Source organism: Rhinolophus hipposideros (assembly GCF_964194185.1).
Source record: "Rhinolophus hipposideros genome assembly, chromosome: 21".
NCBI classification, from domain to species: Eukaryota; Metazoa; Chordata; class Mammalia; order Chiroptera; family Rhinolophidae; genus Rhinolophus; species Rhinolophus hipposideros.
The window spans coordinates 34,234,989-34,255,645 of NC_138067.1; the positions used below are offsets into that span (position 1 = coordinate 34,234,989).

At 41.9% G+C, this 20,657-nt stretch overlaps 1 protein-coding gene across 1 annotated transcript in view; it reads left to right on the forward strand.

The window, feature by feature from the left end:
* The window catches only part of GPATCH1 (G-patch domain containing 1), a 35,194-nt gene that overhangs the window by 12,242 nt on the left and 2,295 nt on the right, over positions 1-20,657 (forward strand). Inside the window, exons 7-18 of the mRNA XM_081032379.1 lie at positions 290-532; positions 1,519-1,666; positions 5,352-5,431; positions 8,040-8,244; positions 10,182-10,478; positions 11,393-11,571; positions 11,817-11,944; positions 13,328-13,464; positions 13,792-13,958; positions 16,146-16,359; positions 17,976-18,083; positions 19,733-19,830. Of these exons, the coding sequence (XP_080888505.1) occupies positions 290-532; positions 1,519-1,666; positions 5,352-5,431; positions 8,040-8,244; positions 10,182-10,478; positions 11,393-11,571; positions 11,817-11,944; positions 13,328-13,464; positions 13,792-13,958; positions 16,146-16,359; positions 17,976-18,083; positions 19,733-19,830 (2,004 nt within the window). The remainder of the gene's footprint in view (positions 1-289; positions 533-1,518; positions 1,667-5,351; positions 5,432-8,039; positions 8,245-10,181; positions 10,479-11,392; positions 11,572-11,816; positions 11,945-13,327; positions 13,465-13,791; positions 13,959-16,145; positions 16,360-17,975; positions 18,084-19,732; positions 19,831-20,657) is intronic.

The following is a 20,657-nucleotide window of genomic DNA, read 5'->3' on the forward strand; positions in this document are numbered from 1 at the left end:
ATACCCATACCCTAAAACTGTCCTCATTATGTCAGATACTGTATTCAGCAACATGCCAGCACCATAGATACCCCAAGTCTATTTAGATTCTTAAAATAGAGTTGTTTTAAGTTGTTTGTGTTAGTATCATTTGCTCAGGGACTTACTTAGATTTTTAATACCGGAAATGAGTTTGGTTAATTATTCTGTGTAGAATTAATCACTGCACTTGAGAATGGTATTTTACAGGCTTGCCTTGCTCCTGGCAGTGACTCACCTTCATTCCACCTTTTTTTGATACTGTAAATAGGATGAAGATGATGACTACCTGCCAGAAAATGTGACCTTTGCACCCAAAGATGTCATGCCTGTGGATTTTACACCTAAAGACAATGTCCACGGACTGGCTTACAAGGGCCTGGATCCCCACCAAGCATTGTTTGGGATTTCAGAAGAGCCTTTTAATCTTTTCGGAGGGGGACCTGAGAGGACCAGCAATCTTCTTGGAGACATTGGAGTGAACAAAGGAAGAAAACTGGGAATTACAGGCCAGGTACAAGTGTTTCTATTTTATAAACATGGGACCACCGACGAATGCGAAAGTATTCTCTAGTAGGCACTCACTATTCACTGACTACAGGAAGAATTTGAAGTGGTTATGTTTCCTTAGGGTCTCTTCTAAAGACATGTAAAGCACACCTTCCTGATTTTAACATGTACTCCTGACCTATATTCTTGGTGGAGTTTGTGTGGTCCCAGGAGTAAGGACTGCTTTTCCACATCCTTGTGGGGCTAAGCAGAAAATCACTTTGATTTCTGAGTAGTTAGTAGTTGAATTGCAGTCTGCTTCTCCAAGGTGAGGTCCAAGTTTCACTACCTTGCGGACTATTTCCTAGTGCTGCCAGCCCTAAATTGGGAGACTTGCTTTTTATCTTTGAGGAGATGGAGAACTTTTACTGATTGCCTGTCCTCCCAAATTGATACAGAGGTTCTTTCCTAAATGACATTTAGAAAATGTCATCAGTACTTTTTCTTTCCTAGATATGTCTTTTTCCAATTCTTTTAACGAAAAGTGATACTCGTCGGAGGCCGTGCCCTCCAACCTTAGGAATTCTTGCAGCAGCTGTGAGAGTAGCAACGGTCTTCAGACCCTGGTTGTCAGCACTATCCCAGGCCTCACTGAACGGGAGAGAACATTCTGCCTCGCTCCTTTTGGAGGCCCCATTTCTCCTCCTGTACTGCTGCTTGCATGTGTTCTCCACTCCTCTGCCCATACTGGGACCCAGACCTATAGCTGCTGCTGGGCCTGGAGAACAGACCCCGCAATGGAGGCATGGCATTCACTTCTGGTCATTGTTGCCCAAAGGACTTGAGTCCATGTTAATGTGGTCTCCCATTCACTTCTCTACTGGTGATCTCACAGTGCTAAGGTGGTCTGTTCAGTTATATCCTTAAAGTAGCTTTGTCCTTCCGTGCAGTCCGTGCAGACATACCAGCAACCGTCTTGTAATTTTGCTGTTTGAAACTTCGTTTTTGAAGGCTTTTGGTGTTGGTGCCCTGGAAGAGGAAGATGATGATATCTATGCCACAGAAACTCTATCCAAATATGACACCATTTTGAAGGATGAGGAGCCTGGAGATGGACTCTATGGCTGGACAGCGCCCCGGCAATATCAGAGTCAGAAAGGTAATTCCGTAGACCCGCAACTGACGGTAGGACCAGAGTGAGTATCAGGGAGAAGGGGTTGCAAGATTGATACTGGAGTATCAGCTTCTGTAGAGGAGGGGGTCGCTGGTTAAAGATGCAGGGTGAGAAACAAAGTGGGGAGAATAGAGGCCCAATGTGGGAAGCAAGACAGAGGTGGGACTTAGACCGGGTCGAGGCCAAAGCCAGTTGTCAAGACAGGGCTGAGGTAGGGAAGAGGAAAGAGAAGGCACACATGTGTGGCCAGGTGCTCGTATTGCAGGTCAGAGCTGGCCCTGCGTCAGAGGGAAGCACTTCCAGCTCGAGGACCTGGGCAGGTGCCCAGAGTAGGGCCATTCAAGCAGCAGGTCAGAAGGCCAGGAGGGGTCACCGGTGGTAGGAACACTGAGCCTGAAGCAAGATGGAGCTCGGCACCCAGCCTGTCTTCTCACCCAGGTCCCTGGCTCTTAAGGGACTCTGGATGGGCTAAAACACAGACATTCTCTCAACATAACTTGAATTTCAAGTAGTCTTTCAGTCTTTCTTTCCAGAAAAGGTGTAGGGAGGTGATAAGGTGGCATAGGTATTAGCATGTGATTTGGAGCCCATCAGACCTGGATTTGGATTGTACCTCTCTCCTGCCCAGCTGCGTGACCTTGGGCAAGGCTTGTAACCTCTGGGCGTCATTTGTAAAGTGAGGATAAAAGCCACCCTGAGGGTTATTGTGAGGATTAAATGGTATAACTCGGTGGTTGGGGCAGTACCTGCCTCAAGTACTAAATAAATGGTACATACTGGCCTTCAGTTATAGTAATAACAACACCTAAATAAAGTAAGGAGGTGAGAGCTGAGATAAAACAATCTACTCAGACACTTTTAGCTGTAGTCAGCTAAAGTTTGATCTGACTTGTAAAATACATCTAAAACATACATGTTGAAATAATCTAAGCATCATTCCCCAAAATGATGCTCATTTTGCATTTCTAGAAAGAAAAAGCAGCTGTAAAACAGTTTTTAAGAGGTAGTTTGCTTAAAGGTTGTGAACACAAACTGTGAAGATGGAAAGCCTGGGTTTCAGTCCTGGCTCTCCCCATTTATCAGCTGTGACCTTGGGCAAGCTACGTAACCTCTCTGTGCCTTAGCATGTTTGCATAACAAAAGCATACCTATGCCATGGAGATTTTAATGTACATAAAGGGCTTAGAACGTACCTGGCACACAGCGAGCACTCTGTGTGAGTGGCCTCTGTCATCACCACCACAAAAAGAACCAAGAGTTTTACACAAGATGCTGGTAGGGAGTGCACCCAAATGTTAGTTTCCTTGGGGTACTAATTAGACTACTTTTATCTTCTTCATTTTGCTTACATTTATATTTTTTGCTTTACCTTTCTAGTTTCACATTTTTCTACTAAGGCTATGTATCATTTTTATAACAAAACAAGACATATAATATATATTATACCATGTAACATTAATATGTTAATCAATATCACTATAGATTATATTAACATGTTAATTATTAATTATATTAACTATGTCTCTACATGAACACAATGCTATATTGCTAATATTAGCGTATATTAATTGTATTATAGCTGCTAATCTATAGTAAATATACATATTTAAATCTGCCTTCTGGACCAAATGTGTGGCTTTTCTTTTATATAATAATACTCCTTTGCCCAGCTAATTGATCCCTCCCCCTTCTCACATTAGGCCTGGGCCCGTGTCTCTCCCTGAGCTCCCAGCCTCCCCTCACCGCTCTCTGCTGCCGCCCCCTCTCCCACAGCTGCCTCTTCTCCTACAACATCTATGGTTTCGACCTGATGGTTTTTCACTGAGCGAATCTATACTTAGCCATGGTTGATTTTTGAATTATTCTTATTTTTTTCCTTGATCCCTAGGACTATCATGAATATTCCCGTGGCTCTTTATGCTTACTTACTGTTTATTTCTTCAGAAGACATTCGTAAAACTAAAATGGCTGGGTTTGAAAAGAATACAAAAATCCCAAGAATGTGAAATTTAATCCCAAGTCATCCTACAGAATTTTAGGAACGTCAAGACGCTGGCACAAAAGTTCAACAGGAGTTGAAGTACAAGGAGTGATTTTATGGGGGCAGGTAGTTACCGGCCTAGGCAGCAGTGTAAGCGGCCAAAAGCATCCATCCACCTGCACCGCTGGTGGCTGTACCTGCTGCGGGTCTGAACCCCAGCTTGTGTCAGTGCTCGCAGTGGTCATGGGGAAGGGGATCTTGGCTACAGAAAATGAATGCAGTTTGTGCATATGGATTTTTTAAAAAAATATTTAAAATTTTTTTTTCAATTAGAGTTGACATACAATATTCTATCAGTTTCAGGTGTACAACATAGTGATTCGACATTTATATAACTTACAAATTGATCACCCCAGTAATTCTAGTACCCATCTTACACCATACATAGTTATAACATTATTGGCTATGTTCCTTATGCTGTACTTTACATCTCCATGACTAGTTTGTAATTACCAATTTGTACCTTTTTGTTTTTAAACTCTGATTTATTTTACGTGTGTTTTTCCAGGACCCATCAGCTAGCTCCAAGTCAAATACTTGTTTCTATCTGGTTGTAGAAGGCACACCTCACGGTGGCCCATATGGGGATTGAACTGGCAACCTTATTATTAAGAGCACCATGCTCTAACCAACTGAGCTAACCGGCCGCCCCCCAATTTGTACTTCTTAATCTCTGCACCTTTTTTACCCTGCCCCCACTCTTAGCTGGCAACCATGAAAATGTCCTCTGTATCTATGAGTCTGTTTTTGTTTTATGTGTCCATTTATTTTTGTTCTTTAGATTTCACATCTAAGTGATATGAAATGATATGGCATTTATCTTGTGTGTCTGACTTATGCCACCCAGCACAATACTCTCTAGGACCATCCATGTTGTTGCAGATGGCAAGATTTCATTCTTTTTTATGACTGAGTGTGCATATGGATTTTTGACTGAACCTCGATGTGCTGGAAAGCCTTGATAATCAAAGAGCCTTTCTCGGTGGGGTTGTGTCTGCCACCAATAGAGGATCCCTGGCTCCAAGTCAGACGGCGGTGGTCGTTTCGTTTGCTGAATTAGTGATCTTTTGTCTCTCATTAGAATTTCATTTGAGAAAAAGACAAAAGTACCTTTTAGTTTGTACTAAGATTAGATTACCGGCTGACCTGGTTGTATTGCCTTTTGTGCCTTATTTGGATGGTTGCTAAGGAAGTTGGGAGGTAGTGTCTAGTCTCCCCATGGTTCTTCACCTAGGCTTAGAAATGACCCTCTCGCAGTTATGATTTTTACTTTTATCCATGCTTGTTCTCTTCATGGTTTTTCCTAAGGTCTTTTACTCCAGAGTATATTCTTTGGGGCCCCTTAGCTTAGGATCTCAGGCACTTTTTCTAAGAACAGCGCTGAGGTACTTATGGAGGGCCATGGCCTACATCCTGGGCGGCTTAATCAGCTGTGGGTGGTTTGGGCTGGGCTGCCAGAGTCAACAGAGGTGTGAGGGCTTTACGTGCAGTTCTTTCCTCCTTTACTGCTATCTCTGTGTGATATCACATATGACATGTGGTATTTGTGTTCTTAGAGATAAAAAGCTGATGTCTTTTGTTTTATTCTCTTCTATGCTTCTGGAATGAATCAATGACATCATTTTGTAGACTCAGAGAAAGATCTTCGCTACATTGGCAAAATATTGGATGGATTTTCCTTGGCTTCTAAATCTTTATCGTCTAAGAAAGTAAGAATTTTTTTTTTTTAAAACTGGTTTAGTACTTAAAAGTTTTGCTACTATATAATCGGAGTTATAGTAACAACTGGAATGATAAGTAAATTCTAAATTCTGTTCTCAGAAAAGCACCGGCCTAGCCCGCTAGTGATTGTGCAGGAAAACATAATCTGTCTTAGGAATGTCAGTCAGGAGCCACCTCTGATTTGTATTCAAAACAGCTAATTGCTCATTTGTTAAATCCAAACTTCAAGTGAGTGGTTATTTCCACTGAAAAAAGAAATTACAGTAGAAACTGGTGGAAGAATGGAACTGATACAATTTTAGGGATACTGTAACTTAAGGAAAAGTGGAAAACTTTCAGAAAGTTGCAATGACCCACGGTCCTGACTCCTGAATGCTGTGAAGTGCGTTCGCTGGTGTGGGCGAGGTTCCCTGGGCTCCTTGGCTGGGCAAGCAGAAGGGACAGAAGCCACATCCATGCAGGTGAGTCTGGCGGAGAACTCTGGTCGAGCACGCCTCTCCAGAGAGTCCTGTTGTTGTGAGATTTTGTTACAGCTTGAGCCGAATGGTGCTCTTGGACACTCACCAGAGTCACGTGTTCCCAGGCAAGCATCACAAGTTAGTTGTGGGTGCTGGTAGCTCGGGAGGGACGCCTGGCCACTTGCCTCGTTGGCATCCTTTTCTTAGGGTGTTCCACATTTTAACGGGCTTTTTGTTGTTTTAATTCAGCAAGCATTTGTTAAGTACCTCTGTGGTGTGGCCTGTGGTTCTCCAGAACAGGAGTGGCCGGGAGCCGTGACGCCTGAGGAAGTACATTCGATATTACAGTGCCTTTGACTGGTTTAGTGGTGATAGTTAATGTGTTGTAATAGCGAGCAGAATATTTTTAAAACAGTTTTGGGCACACCTGCTATTATTACTAGAAATGTCAAATATGTCAAGGAAAATGCGAGTTATTTATTTATTTATTTATTTATTTATTTATTTATTTATTTATTTATTTATTTTTAAGTGTTTTTCCAGGACCCATCAGCTCCAAGTCAAGTAGTTGTTTCTATCTAGTTGTAGAGGGCGCAGCTCACAGTGGCCCATGTGGGGATGGAACCGGCAACCTTGTTATTTATAATGAGCACCGCGCTCTAACCAACTGAGCTCACTGGCTGCCCTAGAATGCGAGTTTTTTACATGTATGAAAGGGGAACATAAAAATGGTTAAGAAGTACTCATTTGACTCAGGGGTCAAGGACAGAAAGGACTTAAGTCCTGGCCCCCAGGTAGCTCCTGCTCAGTGAGTGTTCAGACAGACAAATTCACTGTAGGGCAGAGTGCTGTAAGTGGAGAGAGGCATGCGAGGTTTCCGACGTGCTCCTCACTGGAGCAGGGCTTTGGGCGCAAACGATTCAGAGAGCTGTGTCCATCTAGCCTTTCCCAGCCAGGCAAGTTTTCTAAATATGTGGCTGAAAACCCAGCTTCTGTGAAACGCTTTGAATCTGATGGAGGATATTAAGAAGAATCGTGTTTACACACCCCTTTGTTCTGCCATGCTCCCCTGTATCTTTGTGACTTGGTAACAGGAGTGTTTGTTGGCTGATGGGGGAGTGTATGTTTTGCAGAGCAGGTGGTCAGGCTAGGATGATTTAAAAAAGAAAAAAATGAGATTTCCTAACAATGATCATACCACTTTTTCACGGATTTTCATCGTGCCAGGGACTCAAGCCAGGGAACCACCTGGGAACTTTACAACCACCTGGGAAGCTTGGGAAACTCCCACTGTAACCGACTTTGTGAGGTGGGAGCAGGTATTACTATTGTGAGAAGCCTCAGGTGAGCCCAGTGTGCAACTGGGGCCGAGACCTCTGCCCGCGAGTGTTCAGCGTTCAGTGGTTACGGAGTTCAGAGTTTCAGGTCACTGAAAAATCTAGGAAACAGCTTAAATAGAACTGTCCACTGAATATACCTTTGTTAGACCAAGAGCAAGAGAGATGATTTAGTGCAATAATTTAAAAATATCAAATACTTTCTTTTAACTTATCTGTTCTGCCATCATGAATGCCTGAATTCCCCGAATATATTTCAATTTCAGTTCAGTCAGCTTTTGAATTAAAAATACCTCAGATCAAAAAATAAGGCCTGAAGTTCCAATTTGGAACTGAAACATAATCAGAAAAAATTCTGAATTTAAAAAAAAAAAAAATTCTGAATTTAAAAGTAACTTATTTGAAGTTATTATTTTTTTCTACACCTTGAAATCATACTCTTCTAAATTTTCTGATTTGCAGTGGGCCAGCTCTGCACGTGGGCCAGTCAGTACATTGTGTTAACTGTTGTCGTCGTTCTATGAAACATGCAGATTAGCATCTCTGTGTAGAAGTGGGCAGGGGTGATATTAAAAATGCCTGGTTAGCAGAACAATGAAGTTCTGGTGACCCTCAGAATCCAGAATGGATGTTGGCTGAGCGCCTGGACAGGCTGTTTCCAGTGCTACCTACCTGCTGAATGTTAGCCTGGGAAAGGCTGGGGTTAATGCTCAGAGGTAACAGGTTTTCTTGGTGAAATCAAACGTGATCATCTTTTTTGTATTTTCTGAGTTTTTTTTATTTTTATTATTTTTTAAAAGATTTATCCACCACCAGAATTGCCAAGGGACTATCGACCGGTGCATTATTTCAGACCCGTGGTAGCTGCAACCTCAGAGAACTCCCACTTACTTCAAGTATTATCAGAATCAGCTGGAAAGCCAGTACATGACCCAGAGACACATAGTAGGCACCTACTGAATGCCTCCAAGAGGGGAGAGTTGCTAGGAGAAACACCTATTCAAGGTATGTGCTGTTAAAGATTAAAATCATTACGTTTATAACAATCTGAGTTATCAAAATCAAAATGGAAACATGTTTTCCCATTGAAATTTTTTTCTATGATTTTGTATTCCCGAACTGTGGGAATAAAATAGTTTATTGTGAATGGCATACATAACAGTATACTTCTTTTATTTTTGTTTTTGTTTTTTTAAATTCTTTTATTTTTGTTTTCTTTTTTAAGGAGGGTGCAGCTCACAGTGGCCCATTTAGGAATTGAACTGGCAACCTTTGTGTTATTAGCACCACACTCTAAGCAACTGAACTGACCAGTCACCCCATTCTTTACTTCTTAAGACTTTTCCCACCATTTTTCCCACCATTAGTTTGAGTTGTGTCATTGAAATTACAACTCTTGTTTTAAGCTAAACAATTTTCAGACTTTTAATAATTGTTCAGGAATGTGGTGGAGACCAGAGACATGTGTACCTTCACTTTCTCTGCACAGCCTGGGAACATACGATTTTTTTCTCAGGAGATAAGGATACTGTGGCTCTTTTTCTGAAAGCCTAAAAGAAATGAATGCATCTGAAAGTATGAATAAATGTGGAGAATCCCCTGTAGGCTGGAGCAGAAAGACCCACTATGAGAGATGAACGTGAATTTGCCATCTGGGAGCCTAACAGTTATCTCAAATATAGTACACCCAAACAGAACTTGTGGTTCCCCCTTCCTTCTCCAAATTACTCTTCCTCCTATCTTTCCTTCTCAGTAAATGGTTGTACCAGTGACCCACTGCTCCGCCCAAAATGTAGGAATACTAATTCTTAGCAACTCTCTTCCCTTCTCTCCCCTGACCCGTACCCAATCTGTCAGCATGTCCTCTCATTTCTGCCCCTAATACGTCTCATCTACTTCTCTGCATTTCAGCTGTTTCCCCCTTGTCTCGATGCCCATCTACTCTCACGTGGACTGTTGCAGCAGCCTCCTGAGTGGTCTTCTTTCTGCCCTCTGCAGTCCATTCCCTTCAGCAGCTACATGAACCAAATTATATCACTATCCCCTTAACATGATCCAGGACTTCTTACGCTAAAGAGAAATCCAGACTCCCCTCAAGGCTCTATGGGTCCAGCTCTGCCCACCTCAAGCCACGTCGTATGCCACTTTGCCTTAACACCCTGTGTTCTAACCTCATGATCTTCCTTTTTGCCCTCTGAACCTGCCAACCATGATGCCTCCCAGGGCTGTTGTTTGCTGCTTCCTTTGCCTCTGCTCTTCCCTCATATTTTGCCTCCTTTTTTTCACTTAGAACTTACCTCAAATGTTGTCTCTTTAGAGGGACCTTCCAGGCCTGCCCTGCCCACCACATAAGCCAGCTATCCCTCCCTCCAGCCCTGTTACCAGCCCTCTCATCTAAGCGACCCTCAATCGCATCCCCTCCTTTTTTCCCCCACAGCCCTCCTCTTGTACCCATCTTCTGGTGTTGAATTTTGGCTTCTTTCATGTCATTCTGCCTCACTAGTGAGAGCAGGACCTTTTCTGCATTGTCCTCCCAGCCAGTGTCTGGTATGGAGTGGATGCTCAGTGAGCATTTGTGACAGGAGCGAGTGCGTGATGGGTAGTTGTGCTCTGAACAGGGGCTTGTGCTGGGCAGGACTGTGGAAATGGGGGCCACCGCAGTCTGGAAGTCTGGAGTTCAGCAGGTCAGCTTCCTCATGCGGGGACCACACTGGCCTGTAAACATCCAAGTATTAAACTCCATTTTTGTCAACCATTAAAGAGGAGTCTTGTCGTGTTACTGTCTAGTTCAAGGGATGATATGAATGCAAATGAAACACTAACTGTAAAGTACTCATCTCCAATTATATAAATTTGTGATACTGAAAATGTATATACAGTGAAATGTAAACATATTTGTCTTAGGATCCTTTTTATCTCTTCCTATTATTGTTTTTATTTAGGTTCAGCTACTTCCGTGTTAGAATTTCTGTCCCAAAAAGATAAAGAGAGAATCAAAGAAATGAAGCAGGCAACTGACCTTAAAGCAGCCCAACTCAAGGCCAGGAGTCTGGCCCAGAATGCCTCAAGCAGCAGACCCCAGCCCTCCTCTCCAGATGTCGGACACAGCTCTTGGCACATGGCATTGAGTGGTGGGACAGCCACCACAAGAGCCAGCAACTTCAAACCTTTCGCCCAAGATCCAGAAAAGCAAAAACGATACGAAGAGTATTTAGTAAATATGAAACAGGGTCAGAAAGGTGGGTGCTAGGCCTGGGTCTCCCATGTGTCAGGCAAGGGCAGCGTTATTGCTATTCTAATCCTAGTCTGACATTGAGAGTTGAATCTGCCAGTGTTTTTTGATTCATCCTTCTATGAACAGTGCAAAGATTTCAGGCACTGGCTCTTGACCTTACAAAGCGAGAACAATTAGCTTGTGTTTCTCTGTATCTCAGGGCCCAAAGATAGCTATTTAAGTAGAGAGCATGCTTTGGTTGTGGCTAAGGCTAAATCACAGACCATTTACTATTTGCAAATGCTTGGCTTCTGTAAGTGTTGCATTTCACACCAAGAGAACAAGGTCATCTCCCACCTTATCTTAAGGTCCTAACCATCCAGGCCTAAAGCACAGTCTAAAATTTGACTTTACAAAGAGAGTTGACTGTTGAACCACGAGATGGGGGAATAAATTGATCTATGAAGGAAGTAAATATGACAAGACCCAGGAGAAGGCTTGCTCTGATACGTAGTATTCCGCATGAGAGGTAGTCAGCAAATGAGAGGGGCTGGTTTTCAGAAGCAGGTCTTTGTGTCCTGTGCCTGAACTCCCTACTAAGAATCCAGACCCCTTCATGTTTACTCGTAGTTGTTAAATTAAAAAAAAAAAATTAGTGTTTTTCTGTCAAAACTTAGGAATAGAGTTGGGATGAACTTATCCCTGGGAATGGTAACAAGTTTCTTGCTTTGAAGATTTAACCCCAAGCATTAGTTCTCAGGTGTTTTTCTCAGATACATGCAGTAAGTAGAATTCAATAAAAGCGTCATTTTGAGGGAGCGAGCAATATTTCCTGCCAAGAACCTCCCCGCCATGCTCTTAAAAACCAGGATGTTCTCCTTTAAGCCCCATGTTTCCCCCAAGTGTGAAGCACTTTCTTGTTCTCTGTTCGTACCACAGATGCTCTGGAACGCTGTCTGGATCCCAGTATGACAGAATGGGAGCGAGGCCGCGAACGGGATGAGTTTGCTCAGGCAGCCCGGCTGTATGTCTCTTCCCATTCGACCTTGTCCTCCAGATTCACTCATGCCAAGGAGGAAGACGATTCGCATCAAGTGGAAGTTCCTCGGGACCAAGAGGTCTGTCGCTATCGTGTCCCTGCCTGGTGCATTTAAAAATGAAAACACCGGACAGCCAAATAGTTTAAATCTCTCAGTGAAAAGATCAAAAGAGACAGGGACTGTAGAATTAGCAGTGATTTTTATGCTTTAAAGCCGATGGAGTTTAGCTAAAATGTCGTAGCATAAGCAGTTTTGTTATTTGGGAAGATTGCTTGAAAACTTAAATGGAAGAGCAGTCAGGTCAGTTGTGTGTCTTTTCCCAGAATGATGTTAATGATAAGCAGTCGGCTGTGAACGTGAAGATGTTTGGGAAGCTCACGCGAGACACCTTTGAATGGCACCCCGACAAGCTCCTCTGTAAGAGGTTTAATGTCCCTGACCCTTATCCAGAGTAAGTTGGAGAAACCTGCCCTTCCATCAGTACTTATTCCCCCATATGAAAGCCCATTTTCTCCGTATACACTCATAAATTCCCTTTTTCTAAATGAACTTACTTGTAAATGCTGAGAGTGGCAAATTGTGCAGTTTAACCTCCATTAATTTGTTACTAAAAAAAAATAAACATCCAGACAGCAAACTTATGCTGTATTGACGATATGAAACTCATATATGTCAAGTTTTCAAAACTTAATGCGTGTTTAATTTGCCACCTTTTCAATGATGCATGTACAGTTTACATTTAAAATGTTACTTATGTTTTCTAATTCTTTATATAAGTTCAGCACCTTCTTATTGATTATAAACACCACAAGAAAGCATATGCAGTTGAATCTGAGACTTCATCAGAAAGTTTCGGTATACAGATGACCACTGAACAATGAGGGGCTGACTCCCCATGCAGTCAAAAATCCACCTGTAACTTGACTACCCCAAAACTTAACTATTAATAGTACTGTTAACCAGAAGCTTTACCAGTAACGTAGTCAATTAACACATTATTTTGTATGGTATATGTATTCTATACTGTATTCTTATAATAAACTAAGCCCAAGAAAAGAAAATGTTATTTAAAAAATCTTAAGGAAGAAAAAATATTTATTGAAAAATAAATATTTTCACACTATGTATTGAAAAAAATCTGTGTATAAAGTGGACCTGCACGGTTCAAACTAATTGTTCAAGGGTCAACTGTGTTTTTAGCAGTGGAACTTTTCCTTGATGGAGACCCATTTTCAAAGTCAAATTCTAGTTCTTGCTATAATAAGGAAAAAACTAATAGGTCCTAAAATCACCCATTATAAATTCTTTTTTTGTGGGGGGGGGGAAGGGGAACAGGACTTTATTGGGGAACAGTGTGTACTTCCAGGACTTTTTTTTCCCAAGTCAAGTTGTTGTCCTTTCAGTCTTAGTTGTGGAGGGCGCAGCTCAGCTCCAGGTCCAGTTGCCGTTTTCTAGTTGCAGGGGGCGCAGCCCACCATCCCTTGCAGGAGTCGAACCAACAACCTTGTGGTTGAGAGGACGCTCTCCAACCATCTATGCCATCTGGGAGCTCGCAGCCTTGTGATTGAGAGCCCACTGGCCCATGTGGGAATTGAACCGGCAGCCTTCCGAGTTAGGAGCATGGAGCTCCAACTGCCTGAGCCACTGGGCCAGCCCCCATTATAAATTCTTAAACTGCTTTGAGAAGTGAAGACATCTTAGGGGATCTCTTTAGCCAAGTGGAAGAGCTACTTGTCAAAAACATGAGATGGAAAGCTTCGATTTAAGAATTGGATTTGATTCTCACAGTTGGTATTAAAAATTATATTTATATTTTTTTCTTTTCAACCCCCAGTTCAACTTTAGTTGGCTTACCAAGAGTGAAACGTGACAAATACTCAGTTTTCAACTTTCTGACACTCCCAGAGACAGCTTCCTTGCCCACAACTCAAGCATCAAGTGAAAAAGTACCACAGCATCAAGGTCCCGAGAGTGAGTAGGGCTTCCTTGGGTCCATGTGCTCACCATGGTCTCAACCCCTGGCCTGTTGGGGAGACGGAAATAAAGGGGCATCTAATCCTAAGGATACACGTAGTGCGAACTCTCAGAATTGCTCATGTGCCCACCTTAGCTTATGTTGTAATGGTCCCAACGTACCCTGGATGGGGTCAGGACTCTGCCTTAGCACTTGCCATACCCCAACACTTGGCACCATGCCCAGCCAATTCACTGATGCTCTTGAATGAATTCAAGAGCTGTAATGAAGAACTTGTCTTTTGCTTACAAATTCTGATGTTACGCCTCTGTCCTACCTTTCAGAATCCAGAAAACCATCCAGATGGGATACATCTAAACAAGAAAAGAAAGAAGACTCCATTAGTGAATTCTTAAGTTTGGCTAGATCAAAAGTTGGTCCACCTAAACAAGAGTCCAGTCCATTAGTAAACAAAGAGGGAGACCATGTGAAGGAATCACTCTCAGATAAGGTATGTGGGGCTTCCAGGTTTTCTTTGCCAGGCTGGCTGTGGCCTTTACCTTTCTTCGTGGTGAAGCTTTCTCATACTTGATAGCAAGGGTCTGCACACTTTTGCTATGAAGAGCCAGGTATTAAAAATAGGCTTTGCGGGCCACAGTCCCTATCACAACTGTTCAACTCTGCTGTTGAGTGTGAAAGGAACCACAGGCAATATGAAAACAATTGTGTACATCTATGTTCCAATAAAACTTTATTTGCAAAAACAGGCAGCAAGTTAGATTTGACCCCTGGACTGTAGTTTGCCAACACCTGCTGTGCAGTCCAACACTTTGAATCATAACTTAAATCATTTGAGGAGAGGTTATAAACTTCTATGCCTAGAATGGCTTTCACTTAGCATCAACCACTGAAACAAAATTCAATGTATTTGCATTGGAAAATGTAATTTTCCAAGTAACAAGTATTCTCTTTTGTGTAAAATATAAAGAAAACAGCCATTGGGTTTTTTTTTTTAATTACTACTTTAATAATTGAAAAGTTGAACTTAATAAAAAGTTGGTTTATTTCTAATAGCTTTATTTTAAAATGTTTATTCTGCTTTTCAAATTAACCTACATTAAAATTAACCTTTTTTGATGTACAGTTTAATGAGTGTTTACACATATATAGATACACTGTAATCATTACCACAATCAGAATACATAATGGTACCACCCCCCATCCCCCCAAAAAAACTCCCTCATGCTGTCCCTTTGTAGTCATACCTTCTCTTCACCCCAAGCCCTAGTCAACCATTGATCTCTTCTCTTTTTCTATAGTTTTGCTCTTTGTAGAATTTCACATAAATGAAATCAGGCTGTATACATATATTACCTTTTGAGACTGGCTTCTTTCATTCAGCACCATACCTGTGAGATTTATCAATATTTTGCATGTATCAATAGTTCATTCCTTTTTATTGCTGAATACTATTTTGTTGTATGGGTGTACCATAGTTTGGCTAATTGGAGCCCCTTCAGGTTGGCTTCTGTGACCTTTTGATATATCCCTCTTACTCTGAGCATGTTCTTGCTTTCTGGCACAGTACGATTTTCTGGGCTCCTCTTTTTATTTCTCAGCTCCAGCTCTACAATCAGTCCTTTCTCCAAGGTGCCCTGATAAGTTTTAGTGGGGAATGGTGTACTTTTTCTGTTTATTTTTTCTATGAAAAGAGTTTACTTTAAAACCACAAGTGCTGCTGTCTTGTACCAGTTTTCCTCATGTAGGTATTTGTAACTTTGCTCCAGAAACTGGAAGTGGTGTTATATGGGGGGTGGGGAAGTGACCACTGCTGAGAGCGAGGACAACTGGGTAGTAGAGTCCAGATCCTCTCCTTGGCACGTACCACGGGTCCAGGTCCCCTCTTTGGCACGTACCACCAGTGAGTGCATCATTGACAGAGCCTCTCCTCTCTGATCTGGGTTCTCCAGTGGTAAAATGAAGAACTGAAGTGGATTCTGATCTGTGCCACTCCTGGGGCTCGCTTGTATTGTTTGGCACATTAGATTACCCAGTGTCTCTCTGGTGATAAGCTGTTAGAAGTGGGACCTGGGCTCATACCTTTGCTTTTTTTTTACTGAATTGAGTGTGTACAGCCTCTTTATTTGGTGAATATGCACGTCCATATCTGGACTTCTTTTAGGGAGGGTGATGTGTAATTTCAGAGGGAAGTTCCATGGCCATTTCGTCTATCAACGTGTTCCTGGTTCCCTCCCCATTGTGTTAATGGCTTAGTTTTCTCTTCAGCGTTTTCATATGTGTAGATCATCTTTATCACTTTCAATATTGGACCTCTGAAGGCTTGGATAGATTCTTGAAAATAGGACAGAGGAACTCTGCTATTTCCTACTGCATTTTTCTGGGACCTCTGCAATTCTGGTCAATGACCTATCCCCATAAGAGACTGCAGCTGCTTCTACCGTTCAACACATTCTGCGGTTGTTGAATCAGAAACACCATAAAAATAAAGGCTGACTGAATGATCATTGTTTAGTTAAGTAGTGTGTAGGTACGGAGACCCATATACACGAGCATAAACATCTGTGTTTGTGTGTGTGTGTGATATGTGTGAGTGTGTGTATTTGTGGGTGTTTGTGTGTTCTAGACTGTTTGGCTCCTTGCTTCTTCATTACTGACTCGCATTTCACTGTTAATCCAGCTGGTAAACAAAGGTGAGGATGGTAAACAGGCTGAAGAAGGGAGCCGCCCACCCATCGACTTATTCAAGGCCATCTTTGCCAGCTCCTCGGAAGAAAAGTCCTCATCCTCTGAGGATGAGCAGGACGACAGCAAGGATGACCAGGAGGGCACTGAGGTGGCTGACGTCCAAAGTTCCCAAGAGGCCGACTTGGTGGAAACATCTGCGGCTCACAGTACGTCAGTGTTTCAGACTTTGGGATGTAAATGACGATGTCCCTAGAGCAGCTGCTGCTTTGCTTCTAGTGTTTAATTCTAAACCAGGATAATTATCAATCAGGAATGTTTGAATCTTTTTACATTTTTAATTGGGGTAGAGCTGAGTTCTGTTTTTTCTATCTGGTATAAGTCTCTGGTATATTTTTAGGATAGCTGCGTTTGATAATGTTAATTTTCCTACTTATCCTAAGTGAGAAAAATTAAAACATAGTAAAATTTTCATTTAAAATAGCTTTTTTGGGGGGGCCAGTTAGCTCAGTTGGTTAGAACGCGGTGCTCTTAACAAGGTTACTGGTTCAATCCCCACATGGGTCCCTGTGAGCTGCGCCCTCCACAACTAGACTGAAACAACTACTTGACTTAGAACTGATGGGTCCTGGAAAAACACACTTAAAATAAATGAAAGTTTTTTAAAAAGTAGCTTTTTCCTTTTTCAAGCTTGGTCGATGAGGAGGTGCTAGGATTACTGGAGAACATTTGGTCGTGAAGTGGACCGGGCTCTTCCGCTTTTCCTCTCTGTGCAGGGCACGCTGTGTGCTCCGGCCCAGCCGTCGCGTGGCATGGCCGAGTCCGTAGTATCACTTGGTAGACGGGGTCTGTTCTCGTTGCTGTGAGTCTAGTACTTGCTCAGTCTCCTGTTCTGCTCGTTCCGTTCACCCAAGCCAGGAGTTGCAGCATGGGAAAGGGGGCTGTCTGGCACTTGCAGCGGTGGGAGACTTTTCAGATGCTTGGGTGGGTGGACAAAATTTCCCATCTCAGTCTTGGCGTATTCTGTTTGCCCCTGCCAGTCTGGCGGACTTGGGAATAATTTTTGAGGGCCTTTAACCAAAAAGTTACAAGGTGATATAAAATATTGTTTGTTCTTAAGTGGTTGCAAATGTCAGCTATTTCTTCTTTCTGTGGGAAAAAAAAACTAGCTTAGATTTTATTATGAAATCGTATATACTTGAATTTTAAAAGTATAAAAATATCGAAAGCTTAAGTCCCTTGGAATCCTACTTTATGGTGAACCCTTAATGCATATTCTTCCAGACTTTTCCATTTTTATCTCTTCTGTCTGAAGACATACTCATTTGTTTCAAAACAATAACAACAACAACAGCACAAGATTATTCATGTAGACATGATATTTTATTTATGTTCAGTCTTTCTTCTTTGGATCATTTATTTTGAATGGAATTAAGCTTTCTGAGCTGGGACGTAGTCACCGATCCCTGTTTGTAAGTTTCATTTTTCTCAGATGGCCCTTCCTTGAGGACGTCTTTCAATCCTTCGGGTTGTCGTATGTGACCCAGGGTGTGTGCTGTACATGTGCTCTACACACTCTTGTGTTACAGCCACTGGTGCGCTTGGTGGCAGGCGTCCTTGGGTGACTGATTTCCCTGCACTAATGACCGTGAGGCTAGGGGTCAAGGCTGCGTGTTCTCTGCTCTGTCCCAGTACCTGGCGTGAGCTAGTTAAGCAAAGTGGTGAAGAAAAGCACACGTAATCTTGTGGCAACAGACGTTAATTAAAGACGCAAACACATTAATATTTGGCAAATATATGAAATTAATACCCTGCTGTTTTTCAGCTGTTGAGCTGGCCCCACAAGAGCCTGTAACTTCCGTCCTGGTACCAAAGTTGCAGATAGATGAAAGAGAAGAGTTTGGTCCGCGCCTGCCTCCCGTCTTCTGCCCCAGTGAGTCGAGAGCTCCTTGGTTCTCCTGTTTGCATGGGCACCAGAGTCTCCCCTGAGATATGACAGCTCTCATTGTGTGACTTCCATCCTTCTAATCCAACATGAAGCCAACCAAATACATGCATTTGTTTCTGATTTATCTCTCCTCAGCCACATTTTGAAACTCGTTACTCCACTGGTACCTAAAATGAGAGTTGTTGCTTTACAGCCTCAGAGACCTTTAAACTCTTTTTTTCTTTTTAACTTTTAGATACTTTCAGTAGAGTCCTAAGTATCTCAAATGTTGTCACTTATAGAAATAAAAAAGTAAAAGTGTAGAACACAAAGATAGGAGGGGAATTGCAGGGAGAAGGACTTTTTATACTTGTAAGACTAGACTTTGTATACTTTGGCTAATGTAGCAAATAAAATAAAATTAATTCTTTCAGAAGTAAATACAGTCCATTCTCTTCCTCCAGTAGCTGTTAACAATTTCTGTTCAGTGCCCTCTTAGATTGATATCTCATGTTAAACTGTTTAGACTGGTTTTTCATCTCTTTGGAGGCTGGGTTAACAAACATCTGATAACATGGCTCAGATATGTAAATAACATGTAATTCTGTTATCTACTTTATAGTTGCCTAAAGTACCCACATATAAATATTGGTTTGGTTAATAAACCTAGCCTTCAAAGAGATGATAAGAAGAAGAGAGGAGTAAAAAGTGTGAAGTTTTGAAAAACTGCAGTGAATCTATTTTTTATTTGCTTTAGTTATTCAAATCTTTAGCTTAAGTGTGTCATCTCTTGAAAGCTAAGTTATTTATGCTCATTTCCCAGATATGGGAATTGATATGTCATTGATATCCTTGTAATAATTAATAACTTAATTTGGTCTGTGGATTATTGAAGGGCAATGGTTTTCCAAAAACTAACATTAAAAATAAATAAATGAGGAGAGGTCAATTTATGAAATCCGTCCAAACTATAGAACTGGAAAATTGCAGGCACCTGTTAACTGGGTTTGGAAAATATCCACACTTTTGAAATACCTTGGAACTTTAGGTGGAAAAAGGTGATTTAATAATTTACACTATTTTCTACTACAGTGAATTTTTGCTGGTTTGGGTACCTGGCAATGAAAACCTTTTGGTCAGTATTAGGAGGTGGAGAATTTAGGTGCCTCCTCTGAGAGGAGATTCTGGGCTATGGGATTCATGTACACGGTCCCATCTAATCCTTTCTATGTCCCTAAGAAAATAGGGACTCTTATCCCTGTTTTATGAAGGGGAAACTGAGACCTAAAGAGGTTAAGCAACATGCCAAAGATCACAGAGCTGAGGTTCATACTGGTTAATCTCTGAGCTTACCTGAGGATGTTAAATTACAAAAGGTTTGTGGGCATTCTGGTCTGACTTCATCTTCACCTGGTGTCATCTGGTAGACATGGCTGTGCAAGATATTGGTTGGGTCACACAGGTCTTACGTTGCAGTTCCTGGCAGTTTCTGAAACCGTATGGAGGTAGCACATGATGTGATAATCCATTTGTTTATCAGTGAGGCGGGGCAGGGGTTCGGCCTCATGTGTAACATTAAGGCAGACTCCTAATTCAATATTTTAGCCTTTATATTTTCCCCTATAGTTCATGTGTATATTACATGTGTATTTCAGATGCTCGTCAGAAACTTGAGGCTCCCCAAAAAGAGAAACATAAAAAGAACAAAGAAAAACACAAGACCAAGAAAGAACACAGACGGAGGAAGGAGAAGGTGAGTAACTTCTGGGTGTCCTGGGATCTGACGCCCCTGCTTCTGTCAAGACAAGCCCCCAGACGTGACACACGAAGCCAGTCAAAGAGAGTATCTCGTGGCCGAGATCCAAGATGGGGGCACCTGGGTTTCTTGACACCTTGATAGAAGTATGGGCTATACAATGTAAACCCTTGATTTTCAGAAACGTTTTTCTTTCAGGCAGAATATTTAAACTGGTTCAGTTGTACTTTAAATTTTTTTTTTTAATTTGTGAGCATTAAAAAGTACAGAAAAAGACATTTAAGGTTCTTAGAGTAATGGTTAAGTATTAAACAACGAAACAGTTTGATTTGATCATTCATTCAATGTTAAAGGAAGGTATTGTTTTGAACATTTTTCAACTACATTGTCATCATTACAATAGAGATGTTGGTCGATAGCTTGGCATTAGAAGTAAAGGAAACCTGCACCAGTGTGGGTGTTCACTGCTTACACCCCTTATTTCATCGTCTGTGTCTTCTTTTCAGTTTGGTACAGGCTTTTAATTCAGTTCATGTTTGTGTTGGGTACCCAGAGTGGTCTGGGAAGTAGTGGGATTGATTAGAAACAGCTCCCTTTTTGGTTGTCAGAAAAAAAGATTCCTGAGCATAGAAGATAAGGAGAGTTCTCTTGTAGAGAGAGGAGAAAAACTGGTGCTGACAGGTTCAGAAACCAAATTCATTGTATCTGCTGCTCTCTGACTTTCTACCAGTTTCTTTGTGAATTTCCAGAGTGCTTGCCATCCTGATGGGTAGTTTATCACATATGCCGCCTAACAAAATGGACCAGTCAGGTTCACAGAAGGT